The sequence below is a fragment of the Bubalus kerabau genome, chromosome 20 (genome assembly GCF_029407905.1).
Source record: "Bubalus kerabau isolate K-KA32 ecotype Philippines breed swamp buffalo chromosome 20, PCC_UOA_SB_1v2, whole genome shotgun sequence".
Taxonomy (NCBI): Eukaryota; Metazoa; Chordata; class Mammalia; order Artiodactyla; family Bovidae; genus Bubalus; species Bubalus kerabau.
The window spans coordinates 1,843,007-1,856,316 of record NC_073643.1 but is presented as its reverse complement, the minus strand read 5'-3'; the positions used below and the strand labels follow the sequence as shown (position 1 = coordinate 1,856,316).

General features: G+C 39.8%; 1 protein-coding gene across 1 annotated transcript in view; it reads left to right on the top strand.

The window, feature by feature from the left end:
* Positions 1 to 13,310, top strand: part of LOC129635035 (ankyrin repeat domain-containing protein 26-like) — a 67,927-nt gene that overhangs the window by 20,960 nt on the left and 33,657 nt on the right. The window contains 6 exon segments of the mRNA XM_055557625.1: positions 5,161 to 5,290; positions 5,724 to 5,785; positions 6,977 to 7,070; positions 9,643 to 9,738; positions 10,358 to 10,386; positions 10,481 to 10,553. Of these exon segments, the coding sequence (XP_055413600.1) occupies positions 5,161 to 5,290; positions 5,724 to 5,785; positions 6,977 to 7,070; positions 9,643 to 9,738; positions 10,358 to 10,386; positions 10,481 to 10,553 (484 nt within the window).

The following is a 13,310-nucleotide window of genomic DNA, read 5'->3' as shown; positions in this document are numbered from 1 at the left end:
TCTTTTAAGATCAATTTTAAAAAGGAGTCTTCTTGTAGCATCTTAAATTGGTGTTTTACTATTAAACCTTTTCATTACACTAAAAAATGCTTATTATTGTAATATCCCAGAAATGAATATTTGCACATATTTATAAAAGTATATTTTTATGTTCTTGAAACAGATGTTAAAATATATAACTGAAAATTTTAATGTCATAGTTTTCTTCCCCTGGTATTTTATTTTCAAAAGCTCAGAATCTGCATCAGATCAGATCAGATCAGATCAGTCACTCAATCGTGTCCGACTCTTTGCGACCCCATGAATCACAGCACGCCAGGCCTCCCTGTCCATCACCAACTCCCAGAGTTCACTGAGACTCACGTCCATTGAGTCAGTGATGCCATCCAGCCATCTCATCCTCTGTCATCCCCTTCTCCTCCTGCCCCCAATCCCTCCCAGCATCAGAGGCTTTTCTAATGAGTCAACTCTTCGCATGAGGTGGCCAGAGTACTGGAGTTTCAGCTTTAGCATCATTCCTTCCAAAGAAATCCCAGGGCTGATCTCCTTCAGAATGGACTGGTTGGATCTCCTTGCAGTCCAAGGGACTCTCAAGAGTCTTCTCCAACACCACAGTTCAAAAGCATCAATTCTTTGGTGCTCAGCCTTCTTCACAGTCCAACTCTCACATCCATACATGACCACAGGAAAAACCATAGCCTTGACTAGCCCGACCTTTGTTGGCAAAGTAATGTCTCTGCTTTTGAATATGCTATCTAGGTTGGTCATAACTTTCCTTCCAAGGAGTAAGCGTCTTTTAATTTCATGGCTGCAGTCACCATCTGTAGTGATTTTGGAGCCCAGAAAAATAAAGTCTGACACTGTTGCCACTGTTTCCCCATCTATTTCCCATGAAGTGGTGGGACCTGAAGCCATGATCTTCGTTTTCTGAATGTTGAGCTTTAAGCCAACTTTTTCACTCTGCACTTTAACTTTCATCAAGAGGCTTTTGAGTTCCTCTTCAATTTCTGCCATAAGGGTGGTGGCATCTGCATATCTGAGGTTATTGATATTTCTCCCGGCAATCTTGATTCCAGCTTGTGTTTCTTCCAGTCCAGCGTTTCTTCTCATGATGTACTCTGCATAGAAGTTAAATAAGCAGGGTGACAATATACAACCTCGACAAACTCCTTTTCCTGTTTGGAACCAGTCTGTTGTTCCATGTCCGGTTCTAACCGTTGCTTCCTGACCTGCATACAAATTTCTCAAGAGGCAGATCAGGTGGTCTGGTATTCCCATCTCTTTCAGAATTTTCCACAGTTTATTGTGATCCCACAGTCAAAGGCTTTGGCATAGTCAATAAAGCAGAAAGAGATGTTTTTCTGGAACTCTCTTGCTTTTTCCATGATCCAGCGGATGTTGTCAATTTGATCTCTGGTTCCTCTGCCTTTTCTAAAACCAGCTTGAACATCAGGAAGTTCACGGTTCACATATTGCTGAAGCCTGGCTTGGAGAATTTTGAACATTACTTTACTAGCGTGTGAGATGAGTGCAATTGTGTGGCAGTTTGAGCATTCTTTGTCATTGCCTTTCTTTGGGATTGGAATGAAAACTGACCTTTTCCAGTCCTGTGGCCACTGCTGAGTTTTCCAACTTTGCTGGCATATTGAGTGCAGCACTTTCACAGCATCATCTTTCAGGATTTGAAATAGCTCAACTGGAATTCCATCACCTCCACTAGCTTTGTTCCTGGTGATGCTTTCTAAGGCCCTCTTGACTTCACATTCCAGGCATAGGTTTGCATTAATTAGGAGCCGGGTGGGCTGCAGTCCATGGGGTCGCTAAGAGTCGGACACAACTGAGCGACTTCACTTTCACTTTTCACTTTCATGCATTGGAGAAGGAAATGGCAACCCACTCCAGTGTTCTTGCCTGGAGAATCCCAGGAACGGGGGAGCCTGGTGGGCTGCCGTATATGTGGTTTCACAGAGTCAGACATGACTGAAGTGACTTAGCAGCAGCATATTTTACAAATAGTTATCTTAACAGCTATGCTTTTCCTGAATAAGGCTATCTATTTTGAACCCAAAGGTATTTACCCAAATCCTTTCTTCCGAGTCCCTTGCGTGCCTCAGATTAATTAATTACTCCCCAAACTGAAGGCCTTGTTCCTGACGCTTCCCTCATCCCTGACTCTCTGTAAGCTACACTGTCATCTGTTTTCCCCATCCTAGTAGACAGCATCATTGAAATGCCGCAGCAGGAAAGATCCCAGATGCCAAACTTCCTTGAAATTACTGCATCCAGTCACTCAGCAAATTCAGTATTTTCTACCTGCTTATCATTTTTCATGTCTTATTATCATAATCCACTTTCTCACCTATAATCTTGAAATATTCTTTTCAAGTTTTACTTCCCTGATGTTTATCTTTATGTTGCTGCCAGAGTAATCTTCCTAAAATATGTTTGTCAATCTTTTCATTCCTCTTGGCTTTACAGTTTGTTTTAGAATGGTTTTTACTGTTTTTATTTGGCTGTTTTTAAAGCCAATTCAACTTTTTAATTATAGTTTCATGGAAACCTTGGGTGATATGCAGTGTTTAGTTTGCTTCCTGTCCACTCTGGAGCATTGCTTGTAGTGTTTTTTTTTTTTTTTACAATGCTGTCCTGTAAAATAATATCATGTTTGCTACTCCCTGGTGCAGTGTAGTCTTTCCCCTTTCATTTGAAAAAAAGCATGGCACCAAATAAAATAAAATGTATTTGTGATGATGAAGGAGAAAAGGAAAGATGTAAGCATCTGAATGCAGAGTTCCAAAGAATAGCAAGAAGAGATAAGAAAGCCTTCTTCAGCGATCAATGCAAAGAAATAGAGGAAAACAACAGAATGGGAAAGACTAGAGATCTCTTCAAGAAAATTAGAGATACCAAGGGAACATTTCATGCAAAAATGGGCTCAATAAAGGACAGAAATGGTATGGACCTAACAGAAGCAGAAGATATTAAGAAGAGATGGCACGAATACACAGAAGAACTGTACAAAAAAGATCTTCATGACCCAGATGATAACAGTGGTGTGATCACTGACCTAGAGCCAGACATCCTGGAATGTGAAGTCAAGTGGGCCTTAGAAAGCATCACCAGGAACAAAGCTAGTGGAGGTGATGGAATTCCAGTTGAGCTATTTCAAATCCTGAAAGATGATGCTGTGAAAGTGCTGCACTCAATATGCCAGCAAAGTTGGAAAACTCAGCAGTGGCCACAGGACTGGAAAAGGTCAGTTTTCATTCCAATCCCAAAGAAAGGCAATGACAAAGAATGCTCAAACTGCTGCACAATTGCACTCATCTCACACGCTAGTAAAGTAATGCTCAAAATTCTCCAAGCCAGGCTTCAGCAATATGTGAACCGTGAACTTCCTGATGTTCAAGCTGGTTTTAGAAAAGGCAGAGGAACCAGAGATCAAATTGACAACATCCGCTGGATCATGGAAAAAGCAAGAGAGTTCCAGAAAAACATCTCTTTCTGCTTTATTGACTATGTCAAAGCCTTTGACTGTGTGGATCACAATAAACTGTGGAAAATTCTGAAAGAGATGGGAATACCAGACCACCTGATCTGCCTCTTGAGAAATTTGTATGCAGGTCAGGAAGCAACGGTTAGAACCGGACATGGAACAACAGACTGGTTCCAAACAGGAAAAGGAGTTTGTCGAGGCTGTATATTGTCACCCTGCTTATTTAACTTATATGCAGAGTACATCATGAGAAACGCTGGACTGGAAGAAACACAAGCTGGAATCAAGATTGCCGGGAGAAATATCAATAACCTCAGATATGCAGATGCCACCACCCTTATGGCAGAAATTGAAGAGGAACTCAAAAGCCTCTTGATGAAAGTTAAAGTGCAGAGTGAAAAAGTTGGCTTAAAGCTCAACATTCAGAAAACGAAGATCATGGCTTCGGGTCCCACCACTTCATGGGAAATAGATGGGGAAACAGTGGCAACAGTGTCAGACTTTATTTTTTTGGGCCCCAAAATCACTACAGATGGTGACTGCAGCCATGAAATTAAAAGACGCTTACTCCTTGGAAGGAAAGTTATGACCAACCTAGATAGCATATTCAAAAGCAGAGATATTACTTTGCCAACAGAGGTCTGTCTAGTCAAGGCTATGGTTTTTCCTGTGGTCATGTATGGATGTGAGAGTTGGACTGTGAAGAAGGCTGAGCACCAAAGAATTGATGCTTTTGAACTGTGGTGTTGGAGAAGACTCTTGAGAGTCCCTTGGACTGCAAGGAGATCCAACCAGTCCATTCTGAAGGAGATCAGCCCTGGGATTTCTTTGGAAGGAATGATGCTAAAGCTGAAATTCCAGTACTCTGGCCACCTCATGCGAAGAGTTGACTCATTAGAAAAGACTCTGATGCTGGGAGGGATTGGGGGCAGAAGGAGAAGGGGACAACAGAGGAAGAGATGGCTGAATGGCATCAGTGACTCGATGGATGTGAGTCTGGGTGAACTCTGGGAGTTGGTGATGGACAGGGAGGCCTGGCCTGCTGCGATTCATGGGGTCACAAAGAGTCGGACACGAATAAGCGACTGAACTGAACTGAACTGAACCCTTTACTTGTGTAGTAGATTCCTGTCACGTGAAGAAAGAAGATGACACTTGGTTTCTGCCATTTGATCCTGGTCCTTCCGTTTTGTCTCTCTCTAGGGTTCCCAGTAACTGTGCTCTATTTTTCCACATGACTTATTCACACTGTTTCACACCTCGTCCTTTTCTTGGGCTGCCCTTTCCAGAATCCCCCTCACATCCCAGTTCTGTACTCTCTCTTCTGAGACACAGCCCTTTGTCACAGCGTGCCTTGAGCTTCACAGGTTCACCTGCCTCCTCTCTCCTTTGTTCCCTTCCTGTGCTCTGTCCGCTTCAGTTGCAGAGCTATTGAAAAGCTGATACTTTTCTGCCCTCTTGTTTGTTTTCATGTGTCTCTGCCTTGCCTAGAACACAGAACATAATTGCTCTTTTCTTTACATTTCTAACTTCTCCGAGGACAGTGTCTATGATTTCTTAGACAACAGTGAATGTTTATCATCTAACTGATTGACTGAATGACCAAATAAATGAATATGTTTTCTGAAGTTGGGTTTTTGTTTTATTTTGTCTTGTTTTTATAGGAAGGAGCCACAAAGCCAGAGATTGTAGACAAAGAAAGTGATACAGATATTATTGAAAGGGCTCCACAAGAGCAAATAAATCATGACCATTTGAATTCTGTTGACGGAACACATAAAAATAATAGAAGTGGTAAGTTAGTGAATGTCTGTGGATTTTTTTCTATGCGTAAAAGCTCAAATAAAAACCTTTAAAGTGCATAGATGCAAATATGGCATCCATTTCTTTGTAAGTATGTTTCTTCTGCTGTCTTTTCTTCAGAAGTGTCCCAAGTACTACCAGCTTTTTTTCCTGAAAATGCTTCAACCCTCTGAAATTCTTTTCCACTAGTTCATTTTATTGAACTATTTGTGGATGCTGCTAAGTCACTTTAGTCGTGTCCGACTCTATGCGACCCCATAGATGGTAGCCCACCAGGCTCCCCCATCCCTGGGATTCTCCAGGCAAGAACACTGGAGTGGGTTGCCATTTCCTTCTCCAATTTGTGGATAGAGATAGACATATATGTATTAAAATTCATAGTAGTAAATGTTCTCATTAATGTATCTGTGACTCCATTTTACAGATATGATGTCAGCCTTAGGATTGGGAGAAGAGGAAGATATAGAATCACCTTGGGATTCTGAGGTACTGTCTTCTGTTATTTTGAAATGTAAACAACCGAGTGATGTAAAAACATAAAATCAGAAGATGCTGTGACTTTCCCACCTTTGCATTTGCCCATCAAAATTTTTTTATTTTTAATCTGATTTTAATCTTTATTTTTAATTATTGATTTTTAATCAATAAGATAATTCTGTGCTAAATACTACCACATAGTACACTTTAGCTAATTTTCAAGGTTTACCTAATGAAATCAGTGTAATACGGAAATCAAGGCTTAGAAGTCATAAGGAATCTCTTTGTGTTCTGAAGTTGCATTTATCTAAAAAATGGAAGCATTGTTCCAGGTGAGTCTATGATCAAATGTTCCTTTCTTTCTTTCTTCCTCTCTTCCTCTCTTCCTTCGATTTTTATTGGAGTACAGTTGATTTACAATAGTGTCTTAGGTTCAGGTGTGCAGCAAAGTGAATCAGTTATATATCTCTCTCTATATATCACCTCTTTTTTAGATTCTTTTCCTATATGGGCCATTACAGAATGTTGAGTGGAGTTCCCTGTGCTGTACAGTAGGTCCTTACTAGTTATCTGTTTTATACACTGTAGTGTGTAGTGTGTTTGTGTCATCCCCAATCTCCCAAACAAATGTATGTTTCTTTGGTACATGTGCCTGTGTAAAACTGCTAGAGAGGGCCAGAGAGAAACGGGTTGAATTGTGGTTTTTTACCACGTCAACATTGAAAAGATAGTGCTTGAAACCTGCAAGTATTATTACGTTTGGATTGTCAAGTTAATCTGCGAGGAACATTTCAAGAGGAGCAAAAGCATAGGGAATAGTAAGAAATATGTGGTATAATAACAGCAGTTAGCTTTGCTTTGTGATGTTTTAGTAAGTACAAACCATTTTGGATAGTTTAACCAGCAAGCGCAGAGAACCTTTATGGCAGCCGTACTTGAAGTAACATGAAGTAGCTGTGCTCTGTTTGAAGGCGGCAGCTATGGAAGGAGATGAGAAGGGCCTGATCCTAAGGTGCAGGTAGCCACTGCCTGGTGATACAGCACTGCGTTTGAAGTCAGCATCCTGAATCTGTCACTTAGCAGCTGTGGATCTTGGCAAACCTGTCTTACTTGGTTAAATGTAGGCAGTTTTTAAAAGTAGGATATTTTCTTCAAAAGGAATTAGGAAATCTTCATGCAACTCAATATTAATTTTAACAGAGTATCTCTGAGAGCCTTCCACGAAAGTATGTGGATCTTTTATCTGGAGCTGCTGGTCAAAGAGGAAAAAATATGTTAAATGGACAAGTGGAAGGTAAGAACTATATTTTATAGAAAAGTCATTTGACAGAATGTTGATTTAAAATGGAAATGCTGATATATTCTAATAGGCAAAGAAAATCACCTGTCAGATGTGTAGTGAGATAAAAGACGAGAAAAGGAGGGAAATAGTGTCTCTTATCAGGTGTCAGCCACAGAGTATATTGATAATCCAGTTTAAGGAGCTAAATTATTTAGCTCCTGGACTTCCCTGGCTGTCCAGTGGTTAGGACTCTGTGCAGTTAAGAGTCTCCAATGCAGGGGGTGCTGGTTTGATCCCTACTCAGGGAACTAAGATTCCATTTGACATATGGGACAAAAAAAAAAAAAAAGATTCTGTTTCAAGATACTCTATGACCTAAGGAAGGTTGAGAAACAAGAGGAAAGAGGGAATGAAGGATTAGAGAGGCAGAGGGTATAGGGAGGGAATGAAGGAAAAGGAAGCACAGGTCTGTGGGGAAGGTGGCAATAAGTAAGATAACACTTTAGAAAAAGGGAGAGTATTTGATATGGACGATGCATTTGAAGTGAGCTTCCAGCACCAAAATGTGTCAGAGAAGAAAAGCAAAGCTTTCCCCTCTTCCTGTCTTCCTCACTGTTGGGAAGGCATTCAGGATTGTGGTCCCTGGGTGTGCAGAGCGGTGTGCAATCCTCTGTGGGGGAGTGTGGGCATAGGTGCTCTGCTGTAATGTGTGCAAATTGGTGTCATACGAAATGTTGCTGCTTTATAGGATGGTGTCACATAGGCCAACAAAAGAGAACTAGAAAGAAGGAGCTAGCAGGGGCGTGATAGGGAGATCAAGTAACCTACAGCTTGATAGAGAGTCCACTGGAAAGTTTCCAACTTGTAATGCAGTTTCACTTTGGGGGGAGTGTTAGAGTGAGGAAGTTGAGGCTAAGATTCCAGGAGAATAAATTAAGTTGAAGTAATGTAGAAGCAGACTCAATATAGACCAGAGTTCCTCAGATTTTAACTAGTAGCCTGGGGACCTTGTGTGAAGTGCACATACTGAGCAGGAAGTCTGAGAATTTGTGTTTCTAACAAGCTCTCCAAGTAGCAAGGGTGTAGCCTTACATTTAGAGAAATTTGGAAGTAGAGCTTTGGAGAGTTCAGGACATAAAAGGATCAAGGAAAAGCATTATTTTGTTTTTCTTTCTAAACACGTCTATATCCAGAGGGAAGCAAAGAGTTGAAGTAGCAATTACAGGTGAAAGATACCATTGCTAAGCAAAGAGGGAAAAAGAAGTGGTGAAGATGATCCATAGAAAGAATGTAAAGGGGGAAGAATTAAGACCACAGATCCAGAGATTACCCTTTATAGAGGAAAGAATCTAGTGAAAGGATGGAGGGAAGAAAGCAAGGCCTTAGGGAGGTGAGTTGGGAGTTGAGGAAACTTGAAGAAACTCCTAGATGGCTTCAGTGTATTTGCAATGAGAAGAGATAAGATCATTGTTGCTCCAGAGATTACTGGAGGTGGGAGGGGGTGCTAGAAGTGGAGGAAACTCCAGCCACTCCAAATACCTATCAGGCATCAAAGATATATGTTGTATCGGTATTTGTTATTCAAATTAGATTAATGTGAATATGGGGGTGTTGACTTTTTCTGAAAGTTGTTTCACAGAAATCCTTTGAAGCAGTAATATGGTGTACCAAACCAAACTAAGTTTTGAAACAAAACAGATTAATAGGGTTCCTTCCCTAAATGCTAGAATTGTTATTTTTGGTAAGTACTACACTGAAGTTGGCTTAAAGCTCAACATTCAGAAAACGAAGATCATGGCATCCGGTCCCACCACTTCATGGGAAATAGATGGGGAAACAGTGGAAAGAGTGTCAGACTTTATTTTTCTGGGCTCCAAAATCACTACAGATGGTGACTGCAGCCATCAAATTAAAAGATGCTTACTTACTCCTTGGAAGGAAAGTTATGACCAACCTAGATAGCATATTCAAAAGCAGAGACATTACTTTGCCAACAAAGGTCCGTCTAGTCAGGGCTATGGTTTTTCCTGTGGTCATGTATGGATGTGAGAGTTGGACTGTGAAGAAGGCTGAGCACCAAAGAATTGATGCTTTTGAACTGTGGTGTTGGAGAAGACTCTTGAGAGTCCCTTGGACTGCAAGGAGATCCAACCAGTCCATTCTGAAGGAGATCAGCCCTGGGATTTCTTTGGAAGGAACGATGCTAAAGCTGAAACTCCAGTACTTTGGCCACCTCATGCGAAGAGTTGACTCATTGGAAAAGACTCTGATGCTGGGAGGGATTGGGGGCAGGAGGAGAAGGGGATGACAGAGGATGAGATGGCTGGATGGCGTCACTGACTCGATGGACGTGAGTCTGAGTGAACTCCGGGAGTTTGTGATGGACAGGGAGGCCTGGCGTGCTGTGATTCATGGGGTTGCAAAGAGTCGGACATGACTGAGTGACTGATCTGATCTGATCTGACACTGATTTTGAAACATGCAAGGTTTTTAATATCTAATAATTGTGTGACAGTTACATTTATTATTTCCTTTTTGATAATTGTATTTCAATATTGAGAACTTATTATACATTATTTTCTAGATGTGTCTTATATACCTTGCATGATTGGATCGAGAAACTTTAAGATGGCTAAACTAGAGGAGCCAAGACATGTAGGCATACCAGTAGCCCACATGGGTATGAAAAAAAGTGAATATTTTTATGAACCATTATTCTACAAGTGTGTATCCCAGCTAATCTGTTCATTACTCTTTCTCTGATGAGAAATGAATTATGCATTCAGTTGAACTGTCATCCCAGCTGTGCACTTCTTAAATGACTGGACAGATTGAAGAACATGGTAAATACTTGTAGTATAATGGTGTAAATGATACTGCTGTATTGCATTCAAGATAATGCTGTTGCAGTTTACCGTCTACTATCACATTTATCTCTTTGGGGTCATGATTTGTTCCTCTGATTAAGATCACTTTTCTCCTCATCAGTCAGCATGTTCACATTGGTCTGTGTGTACTTTAATATTTTATTAAGTCATTGAAAACGTAATGTTACTTTTGAAATCTTAACTGCATGTTTTGTTAAACCTTTATTTCTATTTTTTCTTCACTATCTATAGTGGATTCATAGTCTGTCTTGCTGGTGTCCTAACATCCCCCTGAAAACAAGACACTAAAACCAAATGTATTCACTGCCAAGGCTGAGCACAAGGATTTCTGCTCAGTACTAATTCTGCATGAATGTAGAGCTGGCTTTCATATTTACATGTAATTAACTCTATGTGCCTTTTGCCTTTTAGATTCTCCTGAGAAATATCCTAACATGAAGGTAAAATCATTTATGTTTTTATCTTGAATTATGAACTGTGGATAGTATCAAAGGTACATTATTTATTAACCAACTTGTTTCCAAACCCATTCAGCCTGCAGTCTTAGTGAAAGATTCTGTTCCTAGTAAAACAGTCGGAATGAAGGATTTACAAACATCCAGTTCAGGTAAATTTTGCAATACACACTTTGAAAAGAGGGACACTGAAGTATTTGAAATGCTCAGTCTTCATACTGCTAACTTTTTTTTTTTGCAAATTTAATTGAAGCATTTGACATACATAAGGCAAATGTTATTATTGGTATCCATGTTTTGAAAAAAAGATAGGTACAAGCATAAGAACAAGAAATTTTTAAAATGTAAACTTGAACTCAATATGTTTCTGTATATGTTTCAATACCCTGAAGTTCTCAGTTTGCAGTCTGTATACTTCTTAGGGATTCTCAGAAATTAATTATTAGATCCTAAGATTTGTTCCAGTGTCCAAAAATGCTTATTTGAACTTTGACCTTTACCTAGAGTAAAGCTTCTCTTGCTAATATATCAGTTGTATTTCAGCTTATAATTATTTCATTTTAGTGTTGTTACACAGATGAATGTAGGCCAAACAGATGTTTTGTTTAGCAGGCTTTGTGTGTGTGTTGTTTTTGTGGTATCTTTGATTATTAGAAGTAGGGGAAGTACTCATACTTTAATGACTTTTTGATAGACATAATCTTTTAAAACAGTGATTCTGAAAGTTTGGCTTTAGGATCCTTTTGTACTTCTAAAAATCATTGAGAATACCACGGAACTTTTGTTTAAGTAGGTTGTATTTATTGATGTTCACTGTATTGGAAAACAAAGCTGAAAAACTTAAAATACAAGAGCACAGAATCATAATGGCTAATTCCATTTGTCATTAGAGTTATAATATCACATGTCGTGTCTCTGAAGAACTCCACTGTGCACTCAGAAGAGAATGAGAATGGAAGTAACATTTAGTGTTGTTGTGAAAATAGTTCTGACCTCTTGGACCCCCTGACCTGATGGTCTCTGAACTTCAGGGATTCTCAGGACACACTTGAGAACCACAATTTTAAACTGTTGAAGTGGTTAGATGTGAAATGATAAAGGGGGCCTTGAGTTGAAATGGGGTTTAAAGTTTCACTTATACATTTCTTGCTTGTTCCTTTGACTTCTCTTAAGAAATTTGGACCTGACAGCTTTTTTTTTTTGAAGCAAATATTTTTGTGTTGTATTCATTCTTGTCTCATGGTGCTCTGTGCTCTTTAGATCCAGTGTTGTCCTCGACATCCTATTTTCACGTGGAAACAATTAGCCGCACACAAGCCTATCATTTCTTATATGTTTATGATGTTTATCCAAGGCTTAAAAGATGGGTTCTGAAGACACTGATACATTGAAAAAAGGCTGTCTCTTTGTAATTAAAGTAGTTGCTGTTGGTGATGTTCAGTTGCTAAATCGTATCCATCTCTTTGTGACCCTATGGACTTTAGCACACCAGGCCTCCCTGTCCCTCACCATCTCTCCGAGTTTGCCTAGTCATGTCAACTGAATGAGTGATGCTATCCAACCATCTCACCCTCTGCTGTCTCCTTCTCCTCCCCTCAATATTTTCCAGCATCAGGGTCTTTTCCAGTGAGTTGGCTCTTCACATCAATCAGGTGCCCAAAGTATTGGAGCTCCAGTTTCAGCATCAGTCCTTCCAGTGTGTATTCAGGGTTCATTTCCCTTAGGATTGACTGATTTGGTCTCTTTGCTCTCCAGGGACTCTCAAGAGTCTTCTGTAGCACCACAATTTGAAAGCATCATTTCTTTGGCACTCAGCCTTCTTTACGGTCCAACTCTCACATCCCTCTGTAACTACTGCAAAAACCATAGCTTTGACTGTACAGACCTTTGTTGGCAAAGTGATGTCTTTGCTTTTTAATACATGTCTTGGTTTGTACCATTAATTAAGGTAGTATCATTCATTAAATGTGTTTTTAAAACCATGGTCTCTAGAACACACAATATTGTCATGCATAATTAAATGTAAAATAAATGCCATACATTTTGTTAATAAAATATTTGTATGTTGAAGAAAAATAATTATTAATAAAGTTCTTATCGAATACAGAATATGTAATAGAGATTGAGTGAATTAAAGTAAGTAATACTAGAAAATTAGCAAGTAGAAAAAATGAGACACTAGTTAACGTCTCTTCATGAATGGCAGTGGAGTGTAAGATATAATAAGCTCTGAAGGACTAGTGAGTGAGGGGAGAGGAGGACATGGAACTGATTCTCTGAAGAAAGACTGTAGAAGTTAGTTAGAGCAGTATTCTTACTTACATTCTAATAAATGGAAACTGTTTTCAGATTTTTCAGATTCTGATTCTCCTAGTTTGAGCCGCAATAATGAGACTTATCAAAGAGCGGGGCATTTGAAAGTTGATCAGTGTCCACTGGTGTCACAATCAATGACCAAAAATCAGTCAGCATCCACAGAATTTGGACAGGTGATGGTAATAGATAAAAGTTGACTATTGGAGTGGTGTTTCTGGGGAATTACACGCTCAATGAGCTGTGCCAGTTTCAGCTGCCAGAAAACAGAAAAAGCAAACAAGGTAATGCAGAAGCCCAGGGCACTCAGCTGTGGGCCACCTGGGCACGGCCTAACCATTATTCTGACGGTTCCAAATTAGATTTTGTGGCAAAACCTACCTTGTGCTGACTCCTTTTATGCAACCTACAGCCAAGCAATACCTCTTATCAAGGTGTTTGCATTATCCCTCTGACCATAGTAATACAATAAATACAGCGAGAGTTAGGAGAAAGTAAGTTTGTTTAGCTTAGTATTTAGCATACACCTGAGAGTGGGTAGCAGGATTATATTTAGAACTCTGGGACTAGTTGGGAGACCTCAGTAGACAACTAGA